Below are 19,245 nucleotides of genomic sequence, written 5' to 3'. Positions count from 1 at the left end.
GATGGCTTTAGATGAGTTACTGCACACAGTTATTTACATCATATGACCCTTCTGTCCTGTACCTTCCTATGACATGGGGTAAAGAGTAATGTGTTATTAATAATTCACCATTGTACGAACCTAAATGTCTTAGGAGATGTGTGTGTTACTTGTTGCAGTGCATTGTGGAAGCTTTGAGGTGAAGTTTAGATTCAGCCGCTTTAATTGAAAGGTTACAGACAGTATAAGTCACAGTTCTTCACCTGTGCTCGAGCGAGGCATCCCCTTGTTCTTTGGAGATGGAGATTCGACATTGTCTTTTCTCTGGAAGAAGCTCATGTTCTTTAGAGGAGACAGAGACCCAACACTGGGATCTGAAACAGAAAAAGGATCATCAGGCACAGGGACCTTTAAATTGAACTCATTTCAATTTTACCTGCGCTCAGTGTGCTTTAAATTCAATTGTGATAGATATATTTCACCTCTGGCCCAGTTGGGACTCACATAAGGACTTGACTTGACTTGACTTGACTTGACTTGACTTGACTTGACTTGACTTGACTTTTTTTTTTTTTTTTTTATAGATTTTTTTTTAATTTGTTTTATTTGTTTTATTTTATTTTTATTTATTTTATTTATTTTATTTATTTTATTTATTTTATTTATTTTATTTATTTTATTTATTTTATTTATTTTATTGTTTATCTATTTTTTAATTATTATTTTATTTTTATTTTTATTTATTTTATTTTATTTTATTTTATTTTATTTTATTTTATTTTATTTTATTTTATTTTATTTTATTTTATTTTATTTTATTTTATTTTATTTTATTTATTTCAGTCATGTTAGTTACATGTTTTCACATTTCAACAACTTTTTTTTTTTTTATACATGATTGAAAAGGAGCACGATGAAACGCTTATGCTAAGTGCCCCTTTCTTCAAACACAAAAAGTAGACCAAAAAAAACATAAATGGTCTGATTCGCAGGTATTATACTTTAAGCCATAAGCTAGAACAGACCTGGGCAAAGTACGGCCCGCGGGCCACATCCGGCCCGCGAGATGATTCAGTCCGGCCCATAACTTGTAGGGCATAAATTCATAAGCATGTCAAAAAAAAAAGTAAGTCTCTAGCTCATTCCTGTGCGGAGTTATGATTTTTTTATTTTTATTACCAGAATGCTCACTCCAGCCACTAGGGGGCAGATTAAATAAGAATAAAAGTAAAGAATTCCACAGGTGTCCAGCAAAGGGCACTGGCATAATAAGATATAAGGATATAAACAACACATTGTGTGACTTGCAAGTGGGATATGGACAGTCTGCCCCTGGGCAGCTGTGGCTACAATAGTAGCTTACTACCACGGAGTGCGGAGTGAATGAATATTGACTACAATGTAGCAGAGACTTGTGACACAGGCTTGTAAAGTGCAATAAGTGTAAGCCGTTTTTATGAGGCCACAGTCCTGCCAGGCTCATCATTATAGATTTATTGAAAAAAAGTCCTCAATGTATTTTCCCAATCAAAACATTTTTTTTATTTTGGAGCTTTTGTTCATGGACCCCGGCGATACACTCCCGATATATTATACTTATATCCCGATATAAGTTTGTGTTATTGTTGGTGCGGCCCTCCGACTCAATTCAGGCTCCTCATGTGGCCCCTTATGAAAATGAATTGCCCACCCCTGAGCTAGAATAAACAACACAGGTACTACTGTTTTTAAAGTTAAAATCTAATATTTACAGTAGTGTGTAAGAGTTGATAATTTAATCGGTAATGACAATATGAATTACTTTTCACTTGTCTTTACTCTTTGGATTGTGAACTTTTACCAGAGAACAAGTACAAATATCAAAGCTCTTTTTAAGATAAATCCATAATAAAGTCAAATCTACAAAAGTTAAGCTTGAGGAACACTCACTTGGAGAAGGAGGCGGACATGTTGGATCCCGGTTGTCTTTGCTCTTGGGGCCTTTGTTTGCAGGAGACAGTGGACTCTTGGCTGCTGCTTTTCTGATGCTGCTCCTCAGACTCTTCACCATCCCCAGAGTCTCCTTCACCACCACAGGGGTTTTACTGCCACTGTGCACGGAAACACGGTCCTCGTCTGAAGACTCCATAACACTGAGGCACTGACCGCTGTGGGAACCTAAAAGCAAATGAGAGAGAAAGAGGTGAAGAGTGGAAGAGCAGCTTTGTTTACTGTCAATAAAAGCTCCTGCGGATTTAGCTTCACGTCAACAAACGGAAATGCGTGTTTGAATTTGCCAGTGTGAATAACTAAAACAAATCGCTTTCTACTGTAATTCAAACACGTTTTCTGCTATGCATTTGCTTCCTTATCTGTAAAACCAGTGTTTGACTTGAACTTGTTTAAAGGATAGTGGGAGAGAAGCCGTCGAGATGCACTGAATGTATGACTCACACTGGAGAAAGTGCATTCAAATGTGATCAGTGTGATAAGTTATTTTCATGAAAGACTTAAAAAAGACAAACTAAACCATTCACATGCCAAGATTGTGGATTTGGGTTTTTTGAGTCATTGAGAAAAACTTTTAAAAACAAAACAATGCCTTGAAGAGCACGGACATAGTCACACAGACAATAAAATGTTCTCATCCATTTCTCTTTGGAATGAATCAAAAGGAGCAGAAAGGAGAGAGGCCTTTCATATGTGAGAGAAGATTAATCACTCAACAAGCCATAAAACCATAGAACAAAAGTCACCCAAGGCCGAAGGTGAATATACACAACTTCTAGAATACAGTGAAATGAAGGAGGAACCGTCAAAATCAGAAAAATATAAAGAGATAACTGTGAAATATATTAACCCCTTAACTCCCACCTGAACCGAGCACATTTTCTCCAGTTTGGCTTTACCCCAATCCAAAAGTATACGTATGTATACTTCAAGGATGTTTACATGTCTTTTTCTTTCCCTTTCCCTGTCAATCTTAAGTGAATGACTATGGACAGATAGTTTCTATTTCTACATGGTTATACGGAGCTTGTACATTGGGTATAGTTGGTATAGCAGGGCTGAGCGATATTATATATATTTTTGTGTGATCAGAACGAAAGAGAGATGTGCCTTGGTATAACTCTTATGTACCATATGGTGTATTTATTTATTTACGACTGTAAATGATGAATCCTTTATTTTTATTTTTTGGTAGACTGTAAATGATGAAATTCTTTGACATTTTGTACGATCATAAACAATGTATATCAACATGTAAGCCCAGACTCATGCATCGGTTTCCTGCATGAGTCTAGCGGAAAATTAATGTGATGATTACTTGAATGAGAGATAAGGGGTAGGTTTACTATGTTTACTAAGTTCTTTGAACTTCTTCCTACTCCTTTTGAGCACAAAGTCTTGTTTTGTATTTTTTCTTTCTGTAAATGTTGGCATACTTTTTCTGCTCAAATGAATAAATAAATGAAAATGAAATGAAATGAAAAGCTTCTGGAAAAAAGCGTCGAAAACAATGATGGAAATGTGACAAAAAAGTGAGAAAACATTGACAAAAAAGTGACGAAAAATTGATGAAAAAGTGGCAAAAATGTCACAAAAATGTCACAAAAATGTCACAAGAAATTGACAAAAAATTGCCGAAAAAATAACAAAAATTTGACAAAAAAATGACAAAAAAAAAAAGACAAAAATGTGACACAAATGTAATAAAAATGTGACAAGAAAGTTACAAAAATGAGTTGAACACCCAACAAAAAAATTGATGGAAAAAAAATCTGATGACGTGAGGAAAAAGATCCTCTCGGTTCAGGCGGGAGTTAAGAGGTTAAGGAGGAGCCCAACAGCTTTGAATACGACAAATGTAAACAGACCATGGATTTAAAGGATGAACCATTTGAAAAGACAATTGTACACATTCATGGTAACATTAAGGAGGAACCCTGCAGCTACGAAGGTGAAAGTAAACAGACTATTGTTAAATGCACAGATTTAACCCCTTAACTCCCACCTGAACTGAGCACATTTTCTCCAGTTTGGCTTTACCCCAGTCCAAAAGCTTCTGGAAAAAAGGTGTGAAAATAGCGACAGAACTGAGACGAAAACAATGATGAAGATGTGACAAAAAAGTGAGAAAACATTGACAAAAAAGTGACGGAAAAATGACAAAAATGTGACAAAAAATAACAACAAAAAAAGACAAAAAAATGACAAAAAAATGACAAAACATTTGACACAAAAAATGACCAAAAAAAGTACAAAAAATTGATTAAAAAAAATGACAAAAAAGTTACAAAATGAGTTGAATACCAGCCCCCAAAAAGATGGAAAATATTTGATGACATGAGGAAAAAGATCCATTTAGATGAGTTTTGTAGATCTTAGCTTTCAAATGAGGTGTTACACTGGCCTACAGGATTTGGGTAAAGCTGAACTGGAGAAAATGCTCTCGGTTCAGGCGGGAGTTAAGAGGTTAAAGGATGAACCCAACAGCTCTGATGAAGGTGGACGTCATGAACAGACAATTGTAATATCTAATGTTGTTTCCCTTCACAAGTCATCACACTGTACTCAATCCCAGTGACAAATGCACAGCATGAAAACTAGTATAAAAGTTATGTCAATACTAATATCACATATTTCCTCCGAGGCAACCTTTGGGCCAAATGGCACTCCTGCTGGTCCAAACGTCGCACTGCAGTCTCTTGCCATTTAATAATGCAGGACACAATAAATATGTCTGGCACCGGCACATGGACATGCGTCACCATGTAAGTCGAATTTCTCTGTACATACTTTTTCTATATGTCCCGCAAACTAAAAAAAAAAGTGTATGTGCTTTTAAAATATTCCAAAAATGTGCTTGTAGTTCATCTATAACCATTGCAGAGGCTCAATAAAGTGTCATGTCATTCTGTCAAATGTATGCATGTATTTATTTATTTATCTATTGTCATATCTGAGTGGCTTTTTAAGTTAAAACTTCTGGACTACATAAACACTTTCCAAGCCTGATTTGTATAAAAAACAGTACAGATCTAGTGTCTCACTTATGGATATAAAACTATAGGCCAGGGGCAGGCAACGTCAGGCCCGAGGGCCAAGTCCGGCCCTCCAGCAGAGAACCTCTGGCCCCCAATATGATTTTGAGAAATATTATTATGCAAATAAGGTATCAAATACCTGTTAAAGTACTCTAAAATGGGAGAAATTGTGTCTTTTTATAGTGTATTTAGTTTTAAACAAACACTTGGTCATATATAATGTAAAACAGTGATTCTCAACTGGTGGGTCGGGACTCAAAAGTTGATTGCGCGCCTATAGGGAACTTTTTTTTCAATATTTTCCATCTGGAACTACACGGAAACACACTGGATTCTGTTCAAATTAATATTATTGGGTTGTTTTGATCATAATTTCAGTCTTGATAGCAAATTTACGGCTTGTGTAATAAAAACATTTTTACAATATTTTACAACAAATACAATATTTTATACAATATATGACAAATTATAGCTTTATTTGGGTCGCAGCTTGTCCTTAAGGTAATGGTGGGTCTCGGAGCCAGACCACTTTAGAACCACAGTAAAACATTGGCATTTGCAGAAAATGGTTCTTAACTTTAGGCTACAATGGTCAGGTTCGGCCCTTGGTGTTTTAGCAATGATGAAAATCGGCCCTCCATGACGCAAACTTGCCGACCCCAGCTATAGGCCATAGCGGAGACAGTTCAGGCCGCCCGCCACAGGAGGCAGTAGAGAGGTTTTCACTGGAGGAAGCGGCAGCGCATTCACTGCCTATTTACATCCTGCGGATGAGCAGCAACCACTTCGTTTCTCCTTTGGTCGGTCTTTTGGTGGATTAATTTATCCATTGTAGTTTTAATGTAAAGTGGCATGTTGTTATTGCACGTAATATATAATATAGTATAATAATTATAAAGCAATACTGTGTAATTCTATTTGCAAACACGCAAAAATAACTCTGTGTTTATTTAACCTATTCTTTTGTAGCATATTATTGTGAATATCTTTAAAAAGGCGTTTATTACTCATCTCTTAAAACTGTGCTCACTTCTCGCTGTGTTTTGGACTGAATAAAAAACGCTGTATCTATTTTAAGATCACTCAAGTTGAGAATCTCACTTCTCTGATAAGATGTGTTTGGAAAGCTGACGCGTCTATGTTTAGAATTTGACATAGGTCGTGTGCCTTTGTCCTCAGAATATGGAGAAACGGAAGATTACAGCGTCCTGCGAGGAGTCTTTGGCCTGTGACGAGTGTGGAGAGGAGTTTCCAAATAAGAACCAGCTGAATATTCATCTGCGCATCCATAAAGGAAAAGAAATCTACTCTTGCAAATACTGTGCAAAGGACATAATAAGTTCAGGTCACCTAAAAATACACGAGAGGAGCCACAGGAGAAACAATGGAAAAAGGTCTGAACCCCTCTCAAGTAAAAAGAATGATCAGTCATCAGCTAATAAAGAGGCATTCCAATGTGATCAGTGTGGCAAAACATATAGAAGTAATTATCACCTTAGAAGGCACACAGTAAATCACTCTGGAGAGAAGTTATTCAAATGTGACCAGTGTGATAAGGCATACACAAGTAAAGATCTTAAAAGGCACACAATAAATCACGCTGGAGAGAAGCCGTTTAAATGTGATCTGTGTGAAAAAGCCTTTAAAAGTAAATATTTTCTAAAACTGCACACGTTTAGTCACACTGGAGAGCGGCCGTTCAGATGTGACCAGTGTGACGGAGCGTTTAAAAACAAGTGTCTTCTGAAACTGCACACATTCAATCACACGGGAGAGAGGCCGTTCAGATGTGGCGAATGTGGAAAAGGTTTTGTGACGTCGTCTCTGCTCAAGCGCCACACGAGGACTCACAAAACAAACCGACCGTACCCCTGTGACCGCTGCGAGAAGAGCTTTGTCACGTCATTCCTGCTCAGAGAACACGTGAGGGTCCACACGGGAGAGAAGCCTTTCAAATGTGACCAGTGTGACGAAGCTTTTTATTACAAGAGTCACCTTCAAAGACATGGATTTATTCACACTGGAACAAGACCCTACACCTGTGACGACTGTGGTAAAGGCTATTTCCAGCAAAGTGACCTTACGGTTCACATGAGGAAGCACACTGGAGAGAAGCCGTTCACATGTAAAGAATGCGGTAAAGGCTTTAATAAGTCAAGCACCCTCACGCTACATACGAGGACCCACTCAAGAGAGAAGCTTTTTAATTGTATCGAATGTGTTAAAGGGTTTAAAACATCAACTCTCCTCAAGGAGCACATGAGGATCCACACTGGGGAGGAGCCATCTAAATGCAGTGAATGTCATCAAAGCTTTAATAAGTCAAGCACCCTTAAAGTCCACAAGAGGACCCACACTGGAGAAAGGCCATTTAGGTGTATCAAATGCAGCAAAGGGTTTATTTCATCATCTAACCTCAAGAAACACATGATGATCCACACTGGAGAGAGGCCGTTTACATGTATTAAATGTGGGAAAGGGTTCGTTTCATCCGGCCCCCTCCAGAAACACACGAGGACTCACACCCACACCGTCGACAGGCCATTCAAGTGTGACCAGTGTGATGTAGCGTTTACATATACAAGCGCGTTAGAAATACACAGACGACTACATTTTAAAACGAAGACTCAAAAGGAGCTCACAGGAGAGGGGTCTTTCAAACGTGTCAAGATTAGAGACTCCAGCAGTCAGGAAAAGCCACTCAAGAAAGGAGAAGGTGAATGTACACGAGCAGTTGTAGAATACCGTGATATAGAGGAGGAAGCCTTTGAATCAGCCGAACATGAAGAGATGACGGTGAAATACTGTGATATCAAAGAGGAACCCGACAGCTGTGGAGACGACAAATGTAAACAGACCACTGTAGAAACTGTGGATTTTAAGGACCAACCGTTTGCAAAACAAATTCTCTGTAACATTAAGGAGGAACCCGACAGTGACGAAGATGAACATAAACCAGCTGTTGTTAAATACTCGGATATAAACAGCTCTGATAAAGGTGGATGTGAACAGACAATTGTAATATCTAATGTTGTTTCCCTTCATTGTACAGCCTCTGACAACAACACAATGAAACCTGTTTTAAGATAAGGAGAAACAAATGGAAGGAATTTATTATTAACAAGTGCTACTGTTGTGGTTCAATAAACAATCCTGATATTCGTCCAAATGTATGTTATTCTTTAGAAGCTGAGATAACTTTATGATTAGTAAGGGTTTTTGCAAACTGGATCAAACTGGAGCACATAAAAGCTTTCCATGCCATGTTATATTATAGCTAGAGACGACTGATTTACTTTCTGTGCTACTTCATATACTCAAGTACATGTAATCGAGTAACTGTTTAAGTAATCATACGTAATAGTTTTACTATGACTTACCGCTGTGAGTAAAAACCTTTAATGTCAAAAGCTTAACTTCGACGTTTACAATAGATGCTGAGTTTGTGCTTCAAACTCTTCAGAATTATTTTATAATAATGACGGCTTACACTTAATTAACAAGCCTGTGTCATAATTATAAAGCGCTACACTGCAGTGATTATTCATCCACTCATAACGTGCAGATTACTACGGGTCACTACTTTAGTATAATTATTTTAAAGTAACAATACTCTAGAGTAAATACTTTGACAACTCCATCCCTCTGGCCATATGGGACAGCCCTTCTTTCTCCTTTTACAAAGTAAAGACTCCTACACTAAAGCAACAAACGCCCTGGTAGTTCTGAAAGAAAAGGGTTTAAGTGGGTGCAGTTCAGGCCGCCCGCCACACGAGGCGCTAAGAACAGCTTTTACTAAAGGAAGCTGCGATCTATTTCACAGCCTGTTTACCTTTTGCTGCTGAGCAGTACCTTCCTTTCACCCTCATGTGGTCGTTCTTTAGGTGAGTGCCTTTCTGTGGGTGTTTATAAAACTGTTTTGGACTGATTCGTTTATCGATCATAGTCTGTGGCAAAGCTATCTAGTCCAGATATTGGTGAACACGTAGAATGTGTAGAAATGTTTTAATATTGCAATCTCATATTTGCAGACACACAAACGAGAATTGAAGTGTCTTTCCCCTCTTCGTTTGCTGTTTTTAAGCTTACAAAAGCCCTACTTTGCTCGTCTCTTTAAGGGGAGACACTACAGGCAAAACTCATTTTTTTCAGTTTTCAGGTTTTGGGCCAAATTGGTCTCTGAACATACAAGCTTTCACCCGGAAACAGAAAATATGACTAATCTTCACAATAACATGTTTAATATTGCGCTGATTCAATGTTCCCCCATAGACTTATATGGGACAATGCAATTTCAAGGGCCTTTTTCTCAAAACACATTTTTCTGTCATTGTGGCGTCACTATGTCCACGTCAGTCGGACCTAAAGACTTCACATTTTCCAGCCTTGGACTGAACAATATTTGGAAGATTTCAGAGGGATTTTTTATTATTTAATCCGTAGCCGCATTTATTGAGTTTTGAATGTTAAAAAATAAGGCGAAAATTAATTTTTTACAAATTTTTCCACTAAAAACAGTTTATTTTAAAACTAAACAAGAAATCCTGAATCCCCTCTGAGAAAGTCTTGGCAACTCATTCATCAATAAAATGAAACCATAAATTTGTAGCTCTATCCGTTATTCAGATTTCGTCGCCAAAAAGATGGGAAATTTGGGGCATTTTAGGCATAAAACTCCTTGTTCTTATATGAAAAGATAAAATGACAGAAAACTTGCTGTGTATTTTTTTCTCTCACATTTATGCCAGTGATCTACAGCAAAAGTTTAAAATTGATATCTGTAAATATACATTTTTTTCCCTATTCACCTGCAGTGTCTCGCCTTAAGATAAGCTGAATACTTGGACACTGTGATTTTGGACTGAAGTAATGTAAGTGGTTTTAAATGTAGACTAAGTACTGGCTTCATAAACGTAATGTTAAACCGAATTACCTTATTAATGTTCTGTGCACGTATATAATGTTAGAAAATAGAAATAAAACAATGCTGCTTTTGTCTATGTTTATAATTTGACTCAGTTTTCCTTCTTTTTGTCCCCAGAATATGGAGAAACGGAAGTGTAAAAAGTCACTGGTTTGGGACAAGTGTGGAGAGGAGCTTCCTAATAAGAACCGACTGAACATTCACCTGCTTATCCACAAAGGGAAAGAAATCTGTAAATACTGTGGAAAAGACTTTGTAACTTCAAGTCAACTGAAAATACATGAGAGGAGCCACACCAGAGGCAAAGGAAAACCACGCTCACGTAAAAACAATGCAAAGGACCGGTCATCCAATGCAGAAAGCCTTGACCAGTGTGGGGAGGCATTCAACAACAGCCAAACAACTCCATACTCCTGTAAAGACTGTGGAAAAAGTTTTAATCACTCATTTAGCCTTTTACTACACACGAGGACTCACACTGGAGAGAAACCGTTCAAATGTGACCAGTGTGATAAAGCGTTTGGTTCATCATCAAATGTCAAACGCCACATGAGGAGCCACAGCAAAGAACGACCATTCAAATGTGAAGTCTGTGGTAAAGCTTTCATCATTTCAAGTCACCTCAAACAGCATATAAGGATCCACACCAGAGAGCGCCCTTTCACGTGCGACGACTGCGGTGAAGGGTTCGCATCCTCGTTTAAGCTAAAAGGACACGCACGGGTTCACGTTGAGGAAAGGCCATTCAAATGCAAACTCTGCGGGAGAGGATTCGGTGTGTCGGGCAACCTGAAGGCACACATGAGGACGCACACCGGGGAGAGGCCGTTTAAATGCAGCGAATGTGGGAAAGGGTTTCAATCATCGACTCGCATCAGGAAACACATGGCTACTCACAACGGAGGGAGGACGTTCAAATGTGATCGGTGTGAGATGGCGTTTTCACGTAAGAGAGAGTTGGATAAGCATGCGTTTCTTCACTCCAAACCGTTCACTTGTCAAGACTGCGGCTGTGGGTTTTTTGAGGCGTATAGTTTGAGACTGCACCTCAGGAGCCTCACTGGCGAAGGGCCGTACAGCTGCGAACAGTGTGGAAAACGTTTTAAATCGAGAGAATGCCTTCAGCAACACAGTCACACAGACAAGACAATGTTCTCATGTGAGGAATGTGACTCCAGCAGTCAACACAGCCGTACAACCGATCAACAAAAAGCACTCAGGGCTGGTGAAGGTGAAGGTGCACAGATTATTGTGGAATACAGTGAGGAACACTCTGAATCAGCAGAGCATGAAGAGGTGACACTAAAATATGTAAAAGAGGAGCCCTACGACTTTGAAGACAATGAATGCAAACAGCCCTTTATAAAAAGCACGGTTTTAAAAGATGAACCATTTGAAAGGATGATTGCAGAACAAACTCACTGTAACGTTAAGGAGGAACTCTACAGCAATGAAAACGAACGTAAACAGACCGTTGTTAAATGCACAGATTTAAAGGAGGAACCCGACAGCTCTGATGAGGGCGGGTGTGAACAGACTATTGTAATATCAAATGTTTTCTCTCTTCATGAATCATACTGTAATGCACCAGTGACAAAACACAATGGGAGTCAATGAAAGATTAACATCTTAGATTACAGGTGTAATCTCTGTTAATATGGGCTCTTGCTGATTTGTTGAACACAATGATATAGTTACTCAATTAGAAAGTTATTTTTGTCAACTTGTCGAATCTAAAACTGATTTTCATTACACAAAATAGCACTAATGAGCAATTTAATCCTGTGCATATCCATCTGTAAAAACTAGGGCAGGGTGATATGGCCTAAAATCTCAATCACGATATAAAAAAGAAATATAACAATATATTTGACAATGGACAAATTACTTCAAAATTCCAGCCCTTTAGAAAGATTAATGCAAAGATATTTCATTCTTGTTTTAACGCCATGCTAATTTACTCGCAAATATGATCTACTCAAGAGAGTTACATCCTGCCCCTGTGTCCTATACAGTCAGTGTTTATGCTTTTAATTATATTGTGTCCACAGCGATATAAAAAATCTAGGGCTGTCGATCGATACATTGTTTTTTATCGTAATACCCATAGTTTCACAATTATGGGAAAAGCCCATCAGTTAATAACCGTCTTCATTTTAGATACATTTTCTTTGGTGTTGAACATTTAGTATAGTAAAAACTAGTAAAACATAGTAAAAACCTTTTAAGCCCCAACTATTGTGACCTTCGATATATCTAAGTATTCATTTGTATCATAAGCTTAAAGATAATAAGAACTGGCAAGATCTCAGATGATAGATAGAGCGGGTAGAGCGGGTCGTCTCATGATTGGAAGGTCAGGGGTTCGAATCCCTCCTGAAAGTGCACACTGTCGGTGTGTCCTTGGGCAAGACACTTCACCCACATTGCCCCCAGTGTCTGTGTGCATTGGTGTGTGAACGAGAGTATGAATGGGTGAGTGGATCCTTGCTGTAAAGCGCTTTGAGTGCCTAATGTAGGTGGAAAAGCGCTATATAAGTTCAGTCCAATTACCATTTTCCATAGAGGTGTTAACTGTTGATTGAACGGCCGGTGGATTGATCTTGGCTCAAGGTTACTGTTATGTTATGTCATTGGGCAACACACTTAACCCATCTTGTGTCCAGTGCTGTGTGGTTTTCTATGATTTAATGGTTGTTCGATATAGCACTTTGCAGAAAGGCTGTGTGAGCATTTAAAAAATATATTTTTAATAAGCTTTCAACTGTTGGTAACAACTGCTTCCACATTATGTCCAGAGAGAAACATTATCCATATGGGATGAGCATTATTTTTTTTATTCTTGCGGTGACGACAACTTACTAAAAATAATATATGTACTTTGCGCTTTGCATACAATTTCATTATTGTTCGGTGTATTATGTTTTTTTACGACTTAAAGCATATAATCATGCATGTGTTTGCAATTTGCCGGAGGATGCTGAAAGTTTGTCAAGTTCTGTTTTAGATATGACACAAGCGGGGTAGGCTTAACATAAGTCTAAACTTTGCTCTTGAGCGCAAGTGTCTAGTTTTGTCCTTCTGTAAAATAAGTTCTGCACTGCTCTGCTCCTCATGAATAAATAAATAAAAATCAAATACGGCTCTGTAGGTCTTGTACAGGAGATGTAGTTCTCGCTGTGAGCACTTGGAGGCAGTAAAGCCAACAAGGCAGCTCGAAGAAGAAGGAAGTTATTTGCACGTTGGTGCTGCAGAGACACAAACAATACACGACACACTCCTTTGTAGGACTTTAGGTGAGTACTTTTTGTTGTCCACAAAACTGTTCATAATCGCCGTGACTTCGAACTGATTTACTTGATCTTTATAGTTTTACCTGGAAAGTAAGTTTGTTCATTTGTATTTCCGCGCCACGAGCGTAGACGTTACTGGGTTGTTCCCACGTGGGAAGTTGTAATTCTATTGTTTCTCAAACTGTTGGTATATGTGGTCGGCTACTTGTACCTCAACCATATTAATTTATTCTCCAGTTGCAATGTAGTTTAGACTTTTGTAAAACTTTGAAGAATGGATTTAAAAGCTCATGTATACATTTTTTTTGTGCCTTTTTTATACCAGTCTCTGTGTGAGACTCAAAAATCTGATACATTACTGTAGATTCGTTTATAATAACCAGTCCATGGTGTATGCCAAGCCATTTATTTGCAGCATCTAAAATGAGTGCGAACAGACTGCATTCAGTTAAACCATTTAGCTGTCGTCACAGCGACCTCTACTGGATACTCCAGGTAACATGAGTATGGTATGCAGTAAGGACCAATATAACAGATGTCTACATCCCTCCTTTTAAGTTATTATTATATTTTTTTTTCTCTCAGTTAACAGTTATCACAACTTAAAGACATTGCAATATTTCAAATGCAACTTTTCAACCTTAAACATAACGGAAAGGTTTTCACATTACAATACTCTGTGTACAATCACTTTAATCTACGTATTTAGGATTTGGTCTGGAAACCCTGCCACTTTTGGTTCGGTACAAGTTATCGTTACTTTGTACAGGGCTAGCAACTGGTATGTCCTTTTTATTAGTGGTCACTCTTTTGTTGGTTTCTTGTTCACGCTGGTTTTTGTCTTGTATTGGGTTTGCATTGTCAATCATTTCACGTGTGTCGTTTGCCGGGTTTTCAGTCTCTGAACGGTCCATGTGCTGAAACATGTCCGTTTCATTTGACTGCGTAATGACCTGATCGGGTAGTCGTTCGTTCACAGGCAGGAGGTGTTGTCTATTACGTCTGTATTGTTTTCCATCGGACTCCACGATGTAAGAACGAGGTTCTTTGCAAATTTGACGTACAACTCCTATTTTGTCGTGTCCTTTTTGTGTTTGTAATCTCACTACTTGGTTTGATGTTAACAAAGTGAGTGGTTTACTTGACTTGTCAAAATGCTGTTTTTGAGCTCTGCGCTTTTTTGTGAGCTGGGCTTTGACAGCATTTGTCGCCTTGGCTGTTGGTTTGAGTAACTTCTTGCACACAGGGAGAGTTGACCTTGTTCGCCTCGACAACAGTCTCTGGGCTGGTGAACCGAGGATGTTGTCTCGAGGTGTGTTCCGCAGTAGAAGTAGGTTTAGGTATAGATCCGTTCCATCTCTTTTTGTTGTTTCGAGAAGTCTTTTGGCACTTCGAACAGCTCGCTCACTGAGTCCGTTTGACTGAGGAAACTCAGGGCTGCTCGTGACATGTTCAAACTCCCATGACCTAACGAAGTCACGGAATGTTTGACTCGTGAACTGAGTGCCGTTGTCAGAGTAGAGTTTTTGTGGTATTCCATGCACTGAGAAGTGACGTTTGAGCTTCTTGATTGTGCAGGCTGATGTTAGATTTTCTAGTTTGTCCAGTTCAAACCATCCGGAATAAGAATCAACAAGCACCAGGTAGTGGTTATTGCTCCATTCAAATATGTCTGTGGCTGTGGAAGACCACGGGAGATCTGGAATGGAATGAAGTTTCAGTGGTTGTTTTTGCTGGTGAGGCTTTAGGCTGTTGCAAACGCTGCATGATTTGACCTTGTCCTCAATGTCCGTGTTTATTGTGAGCCAAAATACAGTGTCTCTTGCTCTCCTTTTGGTAGACTCCACGCCTGGATGTCCTTTGTGTAGCTCCAGCAAATACACGTCGTATAGTGATGCGGGAACAACTGCTCTGTTATTTTTCATAACAACATTGTTGTCAACAGTCAGTTCATCTCGAAAACTGAAAAATGGTTTGATCACCTCCGGAACACTGCTCACTCGTGTGGGCCACCCCTGCTGGATGTAGCGGGTGAGTACTTGTAGAGTTGTATCTGCTTTGGTGTGTTGTGCAAGCTCTTGTATACGTCGTGGTGAAATGAGCTGAAGTGACATTACCTCAAAGTCACGCTGCTCCTCTTGCTGAGGGAGAGTATCCAGCTTTGGTGTGCGAGAGAGTGTGTCCGCAATGTAGAGATGTTTTCCTTTTTTGTAAACCAGAGTCAGGTTGAACTTCTGTAGTCTCAGCATCATTCTTTGTAGACGGGCAGGGACTGTGTGAAAGGGCTTATTCTGAATGGTCACCAAGGGCTGGTGGTCGGTTTCAATTACCACTGGCTTTCCATAGATGTAGTCATAGAATTTGTAACACGCAAAAACAACTGCGAGTAACTCCTTCTCGATCTGCGCGTATTTTCTCTCTGTTTCAGTAAGAGTCCGAGATGCGTATGCAACAGGTTTGTTGTCTTGGAGACAAGCAGCTCCAAGGCCATACTGAGAAGCGTCGCAGGTGAGGGTTACTGCCCTTTTCACGTTGTAATACTGAAGCACTGGTGGGCTGGAGATGCATGTTTTGAGTTTGATGTACGCATCCTGTTGGTGCTGGGTCCAGCTCCACACCACATCCTTGTGAAGCAGTTGACGTAGTGGCGCTGACAGTTCACTCAAGTTCGGAATGAACTTCCCAAGGTAGTTGATCATGCCTAGGAAGCGCTGTAGGGAAGCCTTATCTTCAGGTGAAGGCATGTCGGTTATTGCAGCAATTTTAACCGAATCTGCTTTGAGTCCTTTATCGGTGAAGATGTGACCGACATAGCTCACCTCTTTGAGCCTGAATTTGCACTTTTTGGGGTTTAATCTGAGCTTTACTTGTCTGGCACGCTCCAACACTGTTTTGAGGTTGCGGTCATGTTCTTCAACTCCTTTTCCTCCGATCAAAATGTCATCTACGATCACTGCACATGGATATCCTGTGAAAATCTGCTCCATGGCCTTTTGAAACACCTCGGAGGCTGTATTAATGCCGAATGGCATCCTCAGGAATTTGAACCTGCCGAAAGGAGTTGCAAATGTGGTGAGAAGAGACGAAGCTTGATCCAGTTTAATCTGCCAAAAGGAGCTTTTAGCGTCCAGGACAGAAAAGACAGTGGCCTCTGGCATATGTGCTGCCACTTCCTCCACCGTGCGCATAGGATGGTGGGGTCTCATAAGTGACTTGTTTAAATCCCTTGGATCAATACAAAGACGTACATCGTCTACCTCCTTTTTGTGTGTGGCAACCATGTTTGAAACCCATTCAGTTGGCTCGTCCACTGGTTCGATTACTCCAAGTTGCTGCATTCTGTGTAGTTCTTTTTCCACTTTTTGTTGCATTGGCACAGGAATGCGCCGTGGAGAGTTGACAACTGGTGTTGCATTGGGTGCAAGCTTCATCGAGTAGGTAACCGGCAAATCACCAAGCTCATCTTTAAATAAGTCCTTGTAGTCCTCAAATACCTGTTGTTCAAAGCTTACTGTCTGAGCCGTGTCAATGTGGAAAACTTCCTTGCTGAAGCTAACCAGTTTCATCTTTGCACTGTCCTTTAGTCCCACAATGGACTGAACATTTTGCTTCACGACTTGAAAAAGTAGGTCATAGGACTGCTCAGCTAGTTTGCATTTAAGAACGATTGTGCCTGCAGACTTGATCTTTGTTCCTCCAAAAGCAATGAGATTTGTTTGCTTGTTTGAGGTTTGCAACTTCTCTTTGGGGCAAATTTCTTTGCAGGTGTCCAGGGAAATCACGTTACATTTTGCTCCTGTATCAACTTTTAGTTTGAGAGCCTTATGTCCAACTGTTACTGAACAGTAGCCTTCTTTTTTGTGGCCGTCTTCACCCTCGAGTGTCAAATGTTCAATGGTAAAAGTCTCTGCGCTATCAGAAGAATCTGGTGAGATTTGATCCACCTGCCTGCCTCTTTGATATGGCCTTGCAGACCTGCACTGATTTTTGAAGTGGTTGTACTTCTTGCAAATGTGACATTGTTGTCCAAATGCAGGGCATTGCTCACGTTTGGCTGGATGTGAACCACCACAATTCTTACAGCTCGAGATGCTTGTGTAGACCTTTTCTTGTTTTTTCTTGTATTTGTTGGTATTTTTAAATGTGTGGCTGTGTTTTAGTTTTACAGTGTCCACACTAGCATAAGTCATGTGCTTCGGAGTAGAGAGGGCTTTGCTGTGCTGGTCGGTGAGCTCGTTTATTTGACAAATGCGCACTGCTTTGGCAAGTGTCAATTCAGTCTCTTTGAGAAGGGAGCGTCTGACGCTGTCACTGCTGATACCGCACACTAATCTGTCTCTGACTAGCTCGTCTTGTAATGCTCCAAAGTTGCAAGATTTTGCCATGTTTCTTAATATGCTCACATATGCTTCTGTCGTTTCTCCTGATTTCTGCTGTCTTATGTTGAAGTTGTGTCTCTCCATTATAACATTGGTTTCAGGAATGCAAACCTCCTTGAACTTCTTCTTCAAACACGCGGGGTCCTCTCTTGACTCTGCGGCTGTTACGATAACGCCATCTGCGTTCATTACTGCTGGGGCATACGTGAATGATCGCTCTCTTTCTATGGCCTCCGGTCCCGCCAGATTGAGGAGAATATAGGCCTTAGTTCTGGCATTTTTGTCACTATGGGCTGCGGCTATGAAAATGTCATATTCTTGCTCGAACTTACGCCAGCTTTCAGCGACATTGCCGTCGAAGACGAGAGGATCTGGACGCCGGAATCCATCCGCCATTATTGATTTTTCGCGGTGGTGAAAAATGTGTTTTTTTTCTTTTTGCCGGCTGCTCCAACTGTCTTCATGGACTGTGCAGACTTTGCGGTGAATCCCTCTTCTGACACCATGTAGATTCGTTTATAATAACCAGTCCATGGTGTATGCCAAGCCATTTATTTGCAGCATCTAAAATGAGTGCGAACAGACTGCATTCAGTTAAACCATTTAGCTGTCGTCACAGCGACCTCTACTGGATACTCCAGGTAACATGAGTATGGTATGCAGTAAGGACCAATATAACAGATGTCTACAATTACTCCACTTATATTTTTTTCTTCCGCTTTTTGAAGCTAATCTTGCATGAAAAAAGTTCAGGTTTGCCTTACTAGGTAGATGTTTTCAAAGTTAAAGGCCCTATACCTGATTTTTACTGCAAACAAACAAAGAAGAAGCCACTAAATTAGAATGTTAGTTATGGTCAAAACGCATTCGTAACATTCCAAATATATTTGTAGCATCCAAATTCTTTACAGGGACAAGTTTATAGGCACATTTCACAACTTGCAGAGTCACTTTTCAGGGTCACTTTCACAAAAATGCTACAAAAATAGCCTGAAAGTTCATTCAATTGATACAAATGTTTTATTATTTGATGCTCGCTGTTTTCCCCACAAACCTTTGAGTTAACAATATACTAAAGGAGGCCAAAATATAGAAGTAAAATTAGGTGTAGCTCCTTTAAGAATTTAACAGTTGTCCTTTTTGTCCCCAGAATATGGGCAAACCGACGCCCTCCGCCCCCAGCAGGAAGTCTCTGGGCTGTGACTTGTGTGGAGAGGGGTTCCCCAATAAGAACCAGCTGAATATTCATCGGCGCATCCTCGAAGGAAAAGAAATTCACACCTGTAAATATTGTGGGAAGGACTTGATAAGTTTAAGTCAACTTAAGATACATGAGAACAGCCACACCAGAGACAAAGTAAAAAAGTCAAGTAAACAGAATGCAAAGGATCGATCGTCTTCCCACGGAGATAAAAAAGTCGTCTGCGACCAGTGCGGGAAGGCATTTACATCCAGCAGTAAACTTCAAAGACACGCAGTCATTCACACTGGTGCGAGACCTTACACGTGTAAAGAGTGTGGGAAAGACTTTAACCAATCAGGAAACCTCCTCAAACACAAAAGAATCCACACGGGGGAAAAGCGATTCAAATGTGACCAGTGTGATAAAGCATTCGCACGCAATGAAGATCTTCAAAAACACA

General features: G+C 39.7%; 2 protein-coding genes and 1 long non-coding RNA gene across 4 annotated transcripts in view; 2 read left to right on the top strand and 1 right to left on the bottom strand.

Moving 5' to 3' along the window:
- Positions 1 to 19,245, top strand: part of vps29 (VPS29 retromer complex component) — a 230,067-nt gene that overhangs the window by 116,161 nt on the left and 94,661 nt on the right. The gene's annotated exons all lie outside the window — the stretch shown is intronic.
- Positions 1 to 19,245, bottom strand: part of exoc3l4 (exocyst complex component 3-like 4) — a gene marked incomplete at its 3' end in the record, with an annotated part of 50,152 nt that overhangs the window by 27,549 nt on the left and 3,358 nt on the right. Inside the window, exons 2-3 of the mRNA XM_079574225.1 lie at positions 1,909 to 2,136; positions 243 to 353 (exon numbers count right to left, since the gene is read on the bottom strand). Coding sequence (XP_079430351.1) covers positions 243 to 353; positions 1,909 to 2,107 — 310 coding nt within the window. The 5' untranslated portion in view covers positions 2,108 to 2,136. The remainder of the gene's footprint in view (positions 1 to 242; positions 354 to 1,908; positions 2,137 to 19,245) is intronic.
- Positions 8,790 to 11,039, top strand: LOC306975438. Of its 2 annotated transcripts, none has more exons than XR_013793703.1 (2): positions 8,790 to 8,890; positions 10,048 to 11,039. It is a non-coding gene; the product is annotated as an uncharacterized lncRNA (long non-coding RNA). The 2 variants fall into 2 exon arrangements; XR_013793704.1 differs by lacking the exon at positions 8,790 to 8,890 and adding an exon at positions 9,853 to 9,877.

Source organism: Gobius niger (assembly GCF_951799975.1).
Source record: "Gobius niger genome assembly, chromosome: 16".
Lineage (NCBI taxonomy): Eukaryota > Metazoa > Chordata > Actinopteri > Gobiiformes > Gobiidae > Gobius > Gobius niger.
Note: the sequence above shows the minus strand (reverse complement) of the source record. Positions and strands in the feature narration are given on the sequence as shown.